This window comes from Protobothrops mucrosquamatus, unplaced genomic scaffold, assembly GCF_001527695.2.
Source record: "Protobothrops mucrosquamatus isolate PMUCROS unplaced genomic scaffold, P.Mucros_1.0 scaffold340, whole genome shotgun sequence".
NCBI lineage: Eukaryota > Metazoa > Chordata > Lepidosauria > Squamata > Viperidae > Protobothrops > Protobothrops mucrosquamatus.
Window position 1 is genome coordinate 855,856 of NW_015386677.1, and position 12,870 is coordinate 868,725.

At 35.0% G+C, this 12,870-nt stretch overlaps 1 protein-coding gene across 1 annotated transcript in view; it reads left to right on the top strand.

Annotated features, from left to right (window-relative positions):
- The window catches only part of METTL15 (methyltransferase like 15), a 73,869-nt gene extending 63,591 nt beyond the window's left edge, over positions 1 to 10,278 (top strand). Inside the window, exons 5-6 of the mRNA XM_015815386.1 lie at positions 2,731 to 2,909; positions 9,691 to 10,278. Coding sequence (XP_015670872.1) covers positions 2,731 to 2,909; positions 9,691 to 10,130 — 619 coding nt within the window. The 3' untranslated portion in view covers positions 10,131 to 10,278. The remainder of the gene's footprint in view (positions 1 to 2,730; positions 2,910 to 9,690) is intronic.
- Positions 10,279 to 12,870: the final 2,592 nt, after the last annotated feature.

The following is a 12,870-nucleotide window of genomic DNA, read 5'->3' on the forward strand; positions in this document are numbered from 1 at the left end:
TAATGAAGATGCAATGAAGCTAGTATGTCATGAAAATTTACGTAATATGAAAGAGACCAAACTGGCCTAAAGAAAGACCAATGGACAACAGAAAAGAGACATGGCAAAGCGAAATACTACATGGCCATTACACACACACAAACAATCAGTTAGCAAGAGCTAAGATAACAAGAGCTGGCAATGGTTAAGAGGAGGAAAACTGAAAGAAGAGAGGGGACAGTTCTGACTGTACAAGACCAGGGCTTAAGAACAAATGCATATAAGCCAGAACTGAGAAGACAGCAATAGACAGCAAATGTCATCTTTGCAATGAAGCTGGAGAAACAGTTACTCCCTAAATAGGCACTATGAAATGATTGCACAGAGCAACTACAACAAAGCATGACAAAGTAGCAACAATGGTACATTGGAAGATCTGCAAAAAATACCATTTGCCTGCAAGCAAGAACTGGTGGGAGAATAAAATAGAGAAGTAATAGAAAATAAAGAAGCTAATACGTTCTGGAAAATAAATTCAAACATCTGGCAGATAACACCCCAGACTTAACAATTGTCACTAACAAAGACAAAGAAGTCTGGATAGTGGATGAGACAATATCTGGAGACAGCAGAATAGAAGAGAAAGAACTGGAAAACATCACAAAATATAAAGATGTGCAAATAGAAGTAGAATAATTGTAGCAACAGAAAGCAAATATAGTACCAAAAGTGATAGGCACCTGGGTGTCGTCCCAAAACATTTGGTGTACAACCTAAACATCATTGGCATTGTAAAAATCACTATTAGTTAATTGCAAAAGGCAGTTTTACTTGAAACAGATTATATCCTGCAGTGATAACTTTAACATCATCAAGCAACAATATCTGTGTATCCAAGGTCTTTGAAGGACTTGATAGGTAGATAAAAATGTGAAATACAGTGTAAACATATAGCTGTCTTTGCAATGAACCATAATAATATAGTAATTAGAAATAAAACAACTGTGGCAGAAGAAAGCAAAGATAGTGATGGGCTTCTTGAGTTCAATACCAAACATCTGGAGTACCACTTGAACACCATTGGCACTGACAAAAATGCTATCACTTAATTGCGAAAGGCAGCTTTACTTGGAACAGCTTACATCCTACGATAGTATCTTGAACAGATATCCCAGATCCTTGAGAAGGATATGATAGGTGAATAAAAATGCCAAATCCAGTCTAAATGTATGGCTGATTGTGTGATCAACCATAATACAGTAATAAATTGCCATCTGACTCTTAGCAGCTCATACCAGACTCTGGATAATGGGAACTTTTGCTGATCATGACAGTGAACTAGTATATAATGCTGACAGAATTTTAAACTGTCATTTACTAATGCACAGACTTACAGAACAAAACAGAGACCAGTGTAGGGATCTTGTAGCAATTCTATATCAACTTGAATGAAGAGAGTTATAACTGAAATGAAAGTGTGGTGAAGGTTAACATGGGAAAGATTTGAAGCAGTTTTTAGTTGTCTAAATCTAAAATCCCCTTGGCTATCTGCTGTGATTACAAATTAAAGGTGAATTTAGACAATTGTGGAAATGATCAAACTATATAACATACTATGTCAATCTGTAATTTGGCGAAAGGTTCAGAAAGAAAGGGAAAATACATAAATTCCTCTAATTTACTTTTGTCCTTTTGGTCTGCTGTTATCTAGAATTAAAGATTTCCAAGTCTTTAGTGGCTATATTGAGAAAATTGTTCTGGACCAGTCTTTGTGGATGATAACATCTCTCAAAATATAATCAGTTTTTCTGTGAAAAAAGAAAAGCTTTCATCCAGTTGAAACTGACAGAAGTAACTTGAAAATGAAAACAGTACAAGTAATTTTGAAGGAGTTGTTTCCTTCAAGGTTTCCTTCTGAAGAACTTAGTGAAGTTTTTTTTCCATTGTTTTGAACATTATTGAAACTGGTCGGTTGATGCAAACCAGATTCTCTGACCAATTTTTTCCCCAAAGAAATTGGAATAGCTATATTTTTTCTTCTTAGTTCATCTGTATTCAATTGCCCTGCTTATATTTATTGTAGCCAGATATGCCCAATGTTTTATGAAACATCTTTCATAAAACATTCTAAATCAAAAGTGTGTATGTCAGAAAGTCCGATATATGTATTTGTATTTTAAAAGGCAAATTAAAATAAATATTGCTTTCCTGCCCCCTCCCCTGGTATTTTAGGAACATTATTGGACTAGATTGATTTCAATTCTTTTTTGTTTTTGTTTTTAATACCATTTCTGAATGGTGAGACCTTTAAGTGATCATTAAATACATCACGTTTTCTTCATGGTAGATTATTTTTCATAACATTAGATTTGAGGAAAAAGGTCAGAGAGATTAAGGTTCTCTTTTTTTGATCAGGGAACAGAAAAAGCAATGCAATGTCTTGGAGGAAAAATATCTGCTTTTGAAATGAATTCACCTAGTATTATGCAATATTTTGTCTTTCTGAATTATATTTGAACTATGGCTATACTCGTCAACTTTATAATATTAAAGTTTATGATGGGAACGAACCTATATATGAATGTTTAAGAAGATACTTTAAAGATAGGAGCTGTTTCTGTTTTCTTATTGTAAAATCTTTGTACTTGTATGCAGCAAGTGTGTGTTTGACTTTGACTTAATGCTGTGAAGCTTCACCCCTTGTCAATGGAGTCTGACGTCAGTGAACTAATTGGCTGTTCTTGTGCGTAGGTATCCTGACACGCCCACTGCTGCTGATGTTGTGAATGCTTTAGATCAACAGGCACTTGCGTCCATCCTGAAAACATATGGGGAGGAGAAGCATGCCAAAAAAATAGCTTCAACAATTGTTCAGGCACGCAGCATCTATCCCATCACCAGAACGCGGCAGCTTGCTAGCATTATTGCAGGTATCCTCATTAATTCTGTGCAGTGTCCGAAAGGGAAAAAATATTAATCCACAAGTCCCAGAGGGATCTATTTGTACTTGAAATCGTGCGGGATCTAATCCTGTCTATCCTGCTCTGATGTCAGCTATTTTTTTCCCCATATGCTCTGCCTTTTTACATTGTTGAATGATGATTAGTTTAATAATAGATTTTACATGATGACATTTATAATTTTGCTTATCAAGGTGAAATCTGAGATGATAAGGAGAGAAGGAATGTTAGGGAAGGAGCCTTTACCTATCAAAATGAAACCATTTGTTTGTTTTTATTTCCACAATCTTATTTTGTTATAAGATAGATTGGTTATTTATACCTTGTGCTTTCTATTGGCTGCAAAGACAGGCTGATTAGTAAGATATTTCAGTCACTGACACTAATAAAATTAAGAGGATTTAATAAAACATATGACTACATGTTCGGAGAAATGTTTAGGACTTTCTGACATCCACCCCCCACATAAATCTGTCCAGTCTTGAATGGATTTGGTGAACAGATATAGATCCTTTGAGTTCTGAGATTTTCCTTTTGAAGTCCCTTCCCAGGGAGATTCATTGAATATGATCTTTTTTCTTTACAAAAGCTAGTTGAAAAGAAAACTGGCTTGTGTAGGAAAAGGATCATACACATAAACGCTCCCCAGACTTTTAATCTTTAATTGTTTTCATTGAGTGTAATCTATCGTTGCTGCTATTTATTATTGTCTTAAAGATCAGATAAGTGCCAACCCATATTTGAAGATCCATGAGTAGATAGAACTTGAAAAAAAGAGGCAGATTTCAGTGTACAGCAGGTTTTTAATCATTAAATAATTGAGGGGTCACCATTTCACAATTTCCTATAGGAAGCCATCATCTGCGGTCTTAGAAGACTTCTAGATGTGTGATTTAACTCCTGTTAAAATAAATAGATCTTAAAAGCTGCTCAGCAAAAAGACGGAATATGCATTTTGTATAATGATTGTAATTGTGCAGTTTCCCACAGTTTATAATTTTACAAATACTGATTTTTTTTTCAAATTAATTCATCTTGTTCTCTCTGTCATTTCTTTTCTAGCATTTTTATCTATGTTTTACTGTTTGGATTGTTTTAAGTGATTTTTTTTGTAGTATAATAGTAGGTTTTATTGTACAAGCCCAGAATCACTTCACATGAGATGAGCAGCCATATAAATTTGAGAAAACAAACAAATATCAACCTCCCTTTGTGGATACTGATGATTGATTCATAAAGATTAGCATGATTGAATCTGACTTTTAACATCTTCCCAGTGTTTCAGGGACTGAGGTAATAGTGATGGCTGTTTCATTAAGTAGAGATTCAAATATTTAGAAATCTATATCTTTACATAATTTAAACAATGGCCAGACACATACAGTACAATATATATAATTCTAAATTTAGACATAACATTTTTCTTTCAGTACCATGTTTATGTCAGGAAGAAGGCAGGTGATACAGCCTTTCCAAGAATTAGACAGTAACAATTATAATCAAATAGGTAAAATATCTCCTGAGCCTATTACCAGCTTTTGGGACAAAACTTGCAGAACACTTGAAAAATGTGAGTGTTTAGAAGGCTCATATTTATACTCCAACACGCCTGTTTTTCCTCTTATTTGGCAATTCCACTTTCTCCACTGTTTTTCCAAAGAATAGTGCTCCTGTCAAAGTGGATCCTTTTAATATTGTTGTTCAAGGATTATGTAGTTAATGAGAATGTTTTGTTAGCTTCAGGATGCTGAACATGTATAGGTACTCCGACATACAAAACTACTGGAGAATGGACATTGCCACCTACTGGCAAATAAATATCCCAGGATAAGAGGTGATATTTGTCCCTTAAACTATTTAAACCTATTTGACTTAACTCTCGGTTTCCATACGAAGCAAATATTCCTAATATCCCTTATTTCACCTTTTCTCTTTGTGGATTACTGAAAATATTTGTATGTAGTCATTTTTCATAATTTCGTATTTTTCAATTAATAGGATCGGTAGGTGGCTCACAATAGCAGATTAGCAATAGCAATAACTGTATTTTGATCAATTTATTTTGTCATGATCGTGTGGAAAATTTGCATTGCCAAAACCACAACAAGGCAGTTTTTCCAGTGGTGTGTATGTGTTGGTGTGTGATAACATCATCTACATGACTTTTGTGTTTGTGCCTGCACAGATGGACAAATCCAGGCTTTCAAGTTCTTGAGTTCTGCAACTGCCTGAAGAAGTCCAAGCAAGTTTGTTGACAACATTTTTTAGAAGTGGTATGCTCTTGCTTTCTTCCTAAGGCTGAGAGAGACTGACGGCCCCAAAATCACCTAACTGGCATTGTGCCTAAGGCAGTGCTAGAACTCAAAGTCTTCCAGTTTCCAGCCTAGTGCCGTTAGCTACTATACCAAACTAGGTTTTACATGATTCATATCAATAAATACATTTGCCATATAATATATAACGTTTGACAATCTATACTAAACTCTTAGAATGACACAATGTGTTTATTCAGAGAAAGAATCATAGAATTAAAAGGGCCATTTTTGCCACTGAATCCACCTCTTTGTTCAATTATGAAATCTAAGTAATCGTTCAAGGAACCATTGTAATGATTAAAAAAAAGCTTCTCGACATACCTGTTCTTTCTGATAAAAAGAACAAAAATAAGATTTAGTTTTCTTTGTCTTTATTTGATTTAGTAGTGAGGTAGTAATTGACTTAGAATTTAACTTGTCAAGAAATTGAAACATATAAGCTAATTTATATCTTTAAACAGTCACACTGGATAAATAAATTTTATTCAGGTTGGTCCAAATTCACAGTATTTTAATTAATAATTTGAAATTTTCTAGAGTTTCAGTTGGACATTAATATCTGTTACCACTTCCTAGATGAAAGGATGCAAGCTGCATCAATTGAAACTTACTAAATATGATTCAGATTCAGCAGGAAATTCCTCTAACAAGAATTAATTTTTAAAGTCTGCCATGACACACACTCTCACAAAGAAGTCGTGCATGATGGCAAGCACAGTGTTTGTGAATTTCATTCAGAAGCTTACAATTTAGTGCATTTTAACATGCACATCTATTAGGTTTTTAATCATTATGCAATATCAGAATATCTTAAACTAAAAACTAAACTAAACAACAGATACTTTCTTTCTCCTTGGGATTTTAAATCATTTATCTTGCCAGAAGCATGGTATTTTTATGAATGAAATCTATTCTGTTCTATTATTATCTGTAGTAAAGCTTGTTACCAAGCAGATTTTTCTTCCTCTGCCTGCATTTTTTTTTTTTTTTNGTGGGGGGGATAGAAACATTACATCTGAGCGGTGAGATAAGGGAAAGGGAGAGGAAAGGAACTTGTGTGCTCCGGATGGGGAGGATAGAAAGGGTTCCCCCCACCAGGAGAGCGGGGGTATAGAATAGCTGCGATAGAAGGCGTAAAACACTTAAAGGGACCTCTTACATTGGAGTAGGCACCTTGCCCGTAACACGGCAGGAACAGCTGGGTCCATTAACACGTAGCAGGAGCCGGATGCAGGCGATCAACGCTATATAAGGGTTTCTTCCAGACTGCTGTTTTAACGCCCTGATGATGTCAGATGGTTCTGACGAAAGCTTGGCTCATTAAATCTTTTTAAAAATTTTGTTCCTCTTGGTGCTCGGCTTTTATTTGCTTTTTATTATAGGTAATTAATGTGTGATTCATTAATTACTGCTTTATTTATAGTGAGTCACAAATTGAAGTGGTAAACAAAACTGATTATCATGGCTAACTCTTCCCTTTCTAGGAATGGAGGTAGTTGGTATAGAAAATTAAGATGAAGAAAGTGTTTCTGTTCATAGCTGATATTTGTGATTCAACAGTCTCCATTGTGAGGCTGCATTTTTAAAGTGAATAAGAATCTATTCAACACAGATCAAATTCTTATTTATGAATTATAAATTCTGTTCATTTGTTTTACCACTATACAACTGGCCTTCCTCGTAGCCATTCAGGGACTTTCTTTCAGGCAGTTACTCAGAACACCAGTGAGTTTTAGGGTTAAATTTAAGCTTAGAGATTGACATGAAGAGAGGAAAGAAAACTGAGCATTATCTACACAAATGTCATGCAAATCCATAACATTAAAATTAGAAACCCCATCTTGCCTCAAACTAAATTCTTCAGTAATTTCATAGGCATAGCATATGAGGACTATATCCTCAAAATCAGCCCCTAACAGGTATCCCAAAAAGTGTCAACAAAATTGGAAGTTGCAGACAGGTCCAACTAAAATACTTCAAGGTTTTTTGAGAAGGTGGGAATCTGGATATCAGATTGTTACAGAATAGGGTCTTCATGAAAAAGCACCAGAAACTGACATCAAAACAATTGATGAATTTGGAAGACTTCGGAATTTCAAAAATGGCATAATTTAGAGCCATTCCTGCTCTAATTCCACTTAAAGATATGCCTGTCTGTACTTCCTGGGTGGAAATGTATTTAATCATACAGTGGGTATTCCTCTCTGACTCTCAGCATATCCTCATGCAACATTGTCCTATTTATTATGCTAGCTATCATTTCTTTCAGTTTCAGATTGGTATAAATGAGGTCTTGCTAAGCATCTGAAACTGCCTTCAATACTTCACATTTTGGGAAATAATTGAGATACTTTTTAAAAAATGCATTATAAATTCAGGAAAAATAGTTCCTAGGCTATGAGGTCCTTAAGGCATAAAATACATACATATTTTACAAACCCTCCTGCTACAATAAACCCAGATATAATTTTTCAGTAGTCTTTTGGAAGCGAGAGACATAATTCCAACTAGCGGAAGGTCTTTATCAGACTCGGAAGCTGTATCTCAAGGTTTGTACTTCAAAAGTGGACAGTGTTAGAATCCATTCTGAGAAGAAGTTGGTGGTGGGGAGTTAAAATATGAAATGGTAGCAGCTGTTGTTGTTTTTTTACTCCTTATCCCAATTCAGAAAAAAAGTGAAAAGAAAAGATTAAATTGGGAAGGAAGTTGAAATTTGAACCAAGTCTTGGGATAGTGTAGTGGCCACAAGAGAAATACTTGTGGGTTTCACTTTTTGCACCTTGGTTTTAAATGAACATTTGTCTTGGAGTGTTTGATTTTCTAGTTTGGAAACATCCCCAAAAAGTATGGCTATTTCAAAATAAAATTGTTGATTACATTGTACACAAGTTCTTAGGCCTGCATTTTTAGTTGCAGTAACATTTTCAATCTGAGCTGTAATGCCACAATGCTGCCATTTTTAATGTTAGAGCTGGGCACTGTATGATTCTCCAGATGTTACTGAACTCTAATTAACCCTAGAGTTTTAGTGGTATATAAATTGAATTAAAACATAATTATGGCTTATGAGAGTTTCTCTATTGGAACATCTGGATTTATATGGTAACTATACATTATTTTAATATATAATCTGAACAATTTATCAAGGATTTATAAATTGCTCCCAGTTTTAGCAAGTGCCAGTTAAGGAAAATAAATCCATGCCGTGATGATCTAGGTTTCCTTGGATGAATTTACTTTTCTACTGATTTTATATATAAATTTTATTAGTTTTATAGGGTTAGGGATGGCGTGGGATCGGGGTTGGGATTAGGATTTGGGATTGGATTTGGGTTAGGATTAAGGTTGGGGTTAGGGTTTTTCCAAATAATATTCTCAATATTTAGCAAACAGCGTAATACCTGGGTTCATGTATTTGACAAGAAATAATAGATAATAGTTAATTATCATAAACAATATGTTAATTAATCACTCGATAGTCTTATTTTTTACTGATTTTTTGTCCACTCATACTACTCATAGAAAGTACATTATGTGGCCTAACCAAATATGAATTTTATGCATCTTATATAAGGATTTTAATTGCCCCCAAGAAGCTCCAGTCAAAGGAAAATTTCATATATACATGAAATATATATGATGTTTTAAATTATAAATCTAAAATGAAAAATATTTAAAAGCCATGACTTGCTGCGGACACCAAAACATTTTCTGCATCTAAATGTAGACATTCATTTGTCATTTCTGCATATTGTGAAATGGAAATGAGGCATATACCCAACTGTAACCTTTCAACAGACAACCAAAATTAGTTCTTATTTCCATTATTTAATAATGCATTTCAAGCAATAGGATGGAGTGTTTGTCCACTGGTAAGTCGTTTAGTAAGAAACTCTGGCATTGTCAGAATCAGATTGATGGGAGAAATAACGAGACTGTAAACAAAATGAAATAAAATAGCAATACATTTTTAAGCCACTTGTTGGAAAACAGCAGCAGTTAATGTTCATTATATTTCATGGTGCCAAATAAAACAAGTGAATAATGTGAATGACTGCAGACTTCCAGAAGAAGTAAAAATAGATTATTTTCATTTCAAGTGTATATAAAATATATGAAATTGGATGCTACAATTTATTGAAAGAAGTTGTGTTTGCTGATTATAAATTCAAATAATATAAAATATTTCTTTACAACTTGCCAACTTGAACCAGCATAATGTCAACACTTACCAGAAATGAGATTGAGTTTGGATAACCTAGAGATTCAGAGACATTATCACTAGCTTGTTAAAATTTCGAGAGCCAATATTAAAATGGCATCAATTTCCAGATATTTACTATAGTTGACTGTTAAAACGATTCTAAATTTATTCAGAAGTGTTTGAATGCCAAAATATTTTCATTTTCATTGTTTCTTTTTCTTTTTTTAAATAGATGCTTTTCCAGAAACCATTTTGTATGCTCGAAAAGACAAACTTTCAAGACCAGCACATATAGCTACCAAAACTTTTCAAGCTTTGCGCATATTTGTCAACAATGAGCTACACGAACTCTATGAAGGTTTAAAGGCAGCTGAACATTTTCTGAAACCTGGGGGAAGACTTGTAGCAATTACTTTCCATTCTTTAGAAGATTGTATTGTCAAAAGATTTCTGCATGGGATAGACATTTCAGAAAAGTTCAACCTCAGTGTAAGGCAGAAGATCAGGAGAGCAACAACAGACTTGTTAGAAGAGGAGGATGAATTGCTCAGTGAAAATTGTAGTTTGAAATGGAAACTTATAGAAAAGAAAGTGGTCACTCCCCAGGATACAGAAATTAAAAACAATCCCAGGGGACGCTCAGCGAAACTAAGAGGAGCTATCAGGCTATGATCTTATCTTTTTTCAAACAATATATGAATACAAAATAATTCTTTACATCAGGGGTCCCCAAGCCCCAGTCCGTAGACCGGTACCCGGCTACGGCATGCCAGCAACTGGGATGCGCAAACAAGCGAAGCCCCATCTGCAGGATGCAGGCAGAACACGAAACGACGCCCCGTCTGGTCCGCAAAAAAATCTTTCTCCACAGAACCGGTCCCTGGTGCCCAAAAGGTTGGGGGCTTCTGCTTTACATTAAAAATGAAAACACAAAAATGCCTTCTTTGCTGTTTGTTGCTCTTGCATAGCACACATTATTTCTAACTAAAGAGGAAAGATGGAAAAGAAAACAACTCAATCCTATGAACGTAAGGATGCAATTAAATGTGTTTTGTATTGGTACAGGAAATTAGGGTTCACACACGCAGATTGAGGAAGGAAATATTTTTAGTTTTCTTGAAGAGAAAAAATCTGGCTGCAAGAGTATTCTCAAATATATACAAGTGTAAGTGGTCCATAGGATGCTAACTTTTCCATTCTGTCAAAAAGACAGCAGTATAGATAGTATACAGCTCAGAGTTACCGTTGCTAAGCAAGATAGTTGTTAAGTGAGCTTTGCCCCATTTTGCAACCTTTTTGCCACAGTTAAGCTGCAGTTAAGTGAATCATGTAGTCATTAAGCAAATCTGGTTTCCCCATTGAAGGAAGGTTATAAATGGTAATCACATGACCCCAGGACAGTGCAAATGTCGTAAATATATGCCGGTTGCCAAGTACTCAATTTTTGATCACATGTCTATGAGGATGCTAGAAAGGTCATGAGTGTGAAAAATGGTCAAAACTCACTTTTTTCAATGCCGTGTAACTTCACCTGGTCACTATAAATCAATGATAGTAAGTCGAGGACTATCTGTACTAGTAGTATAGTATGCTAGGTAATATGAACAGTATAGAAATGGATAGTGAAAACCAAACCTTTGGATTAATGCAGTACCTTTCTCCCCATGCAAAATATTTTTGTATCGTTCTTATTTTTAAAAAGAGAAAAAGCTATATAAATGTCCAAGCACAATACAAATTAGTACAAGTCAAGACAAATCTTGAGCTTGATAAAAACTTCGCTTGTTTCACAAAATCACAAAAGCCTGTTACGAATGGACAGCAGACTCCCAATTTGGGAAGAATTGTTTTTAAAAGGATTTAGAAGGCTTTTTTTGTAGATGTTCCCGCTTAGAAGCCTTATTCAACAATTTTTATTCAAACTCAGAGGCCTATATCATCATCGTGTTATATCCTATAGCATACTTTAGCCTTCCATGGTATTCCAGCAATTATAACTGTGAAAGGAAAAAGGAAACGTCCAGGTGTAACATGTACATGTTCATAGACTTCAACCCTACCTTCCATTCTGTTCTCTATTATCACCAAATAGTACATTCTTCTACCATCATGATATAATGAAGGCAGGATAGATTCTCAGTTATTATACACCTCTAGATAATTTTGCTTGATGAAAATCCAAAATGCAGCGTTTGGTCTTCTGGTTAAGACATCAGTCTATAAAGCTGGAGATTGTGAGTTCTAATGCCACCTTAGCCATGAAAGCTATCTGAGTGTTCTTGGGCCACTCACTCTCACAGCCCAACTCACTTCACAGGATTGTTGTGGGAAAATAGAAGGAGTAAGGTATATTGGATATGTCTGGCATCTTCAGTTATTTGTAAAAATAATATAAGTTGGGTACAAATAAATAAAGTCAGTTGTTCAATTTAGACTCTCAAATGCCTGTTCCACATATTAGAAGAAAGTAGTGGGATTGTCCAAGCTTGACATCTCTACTCATAAGTGATTTTGCTAGCTTTACCAAGAACGTGTCTTTGAAATAGAAAATAAGTGCTGAAGAAATGCTGTTTATGTCAGGTGGTTTGAATAAAAGGAGAAAGGGAATCTGAACGTTTTTTACCATGAGTTTTTTTTTTTAAATCTAAGAGCCAACAGGAAACCCATATGACACTTATACTTTCGTACTTATACAAGTGCCAAAAGCATTACTTAAATTCCAAATCTATAAAAAGTTGCAAGATAGCAATAACAATAGCACTTAGGTATATACTGCTTCATAGTGTTGTGCAACCCTTTCTAAGTGTTTTACAGAGTCAGTATATTGCCCCCAACAATCTGGGTCCTCATTTTACTGACCTCAGAAGGATGGAAGGCTGACTCAACCTTGAACCAGTCAAGATCAAACTGTTGGCAGTTGGCAGAATTAGCCTGCAATACTGCATTCTAGCCACTGTATCTCTTACAGTACAAGGCATACAAGCCCTTCTACAGTTCATTATGATTTTGTTATAATAGGTTTATTTTATTTGTTCTTTCAAGCAGTGGTAGGGAACTGTAGTCCTCTAGATCAGCATTTTTCAATCTTAGTACCTTTGAGATTTGTGGACTTCAACCCTCAGTGAGCTGATTGGGGGATTCTGGAAATTGACTTTCAGACAAGTTGCCAAAGTTGAGAAATACTGTTCTAGGCACTGCTAAACTACAGTTCTCAGCAGTTTCAAACAATGAGGACAATTGGCCACAATACAATTGTAATCTACCATAATTGGAGGCATGGAGGCAATTCCCCATCCTTGCTACCTCATTCACTTTTTTTTTTAGTTTTACATTGCAAACAATTTTTTAAAAAGGTAAAACAACTGTAATTTTCCCTATGGGCATTTAGATTTGACAGCTATTGAAGACTATT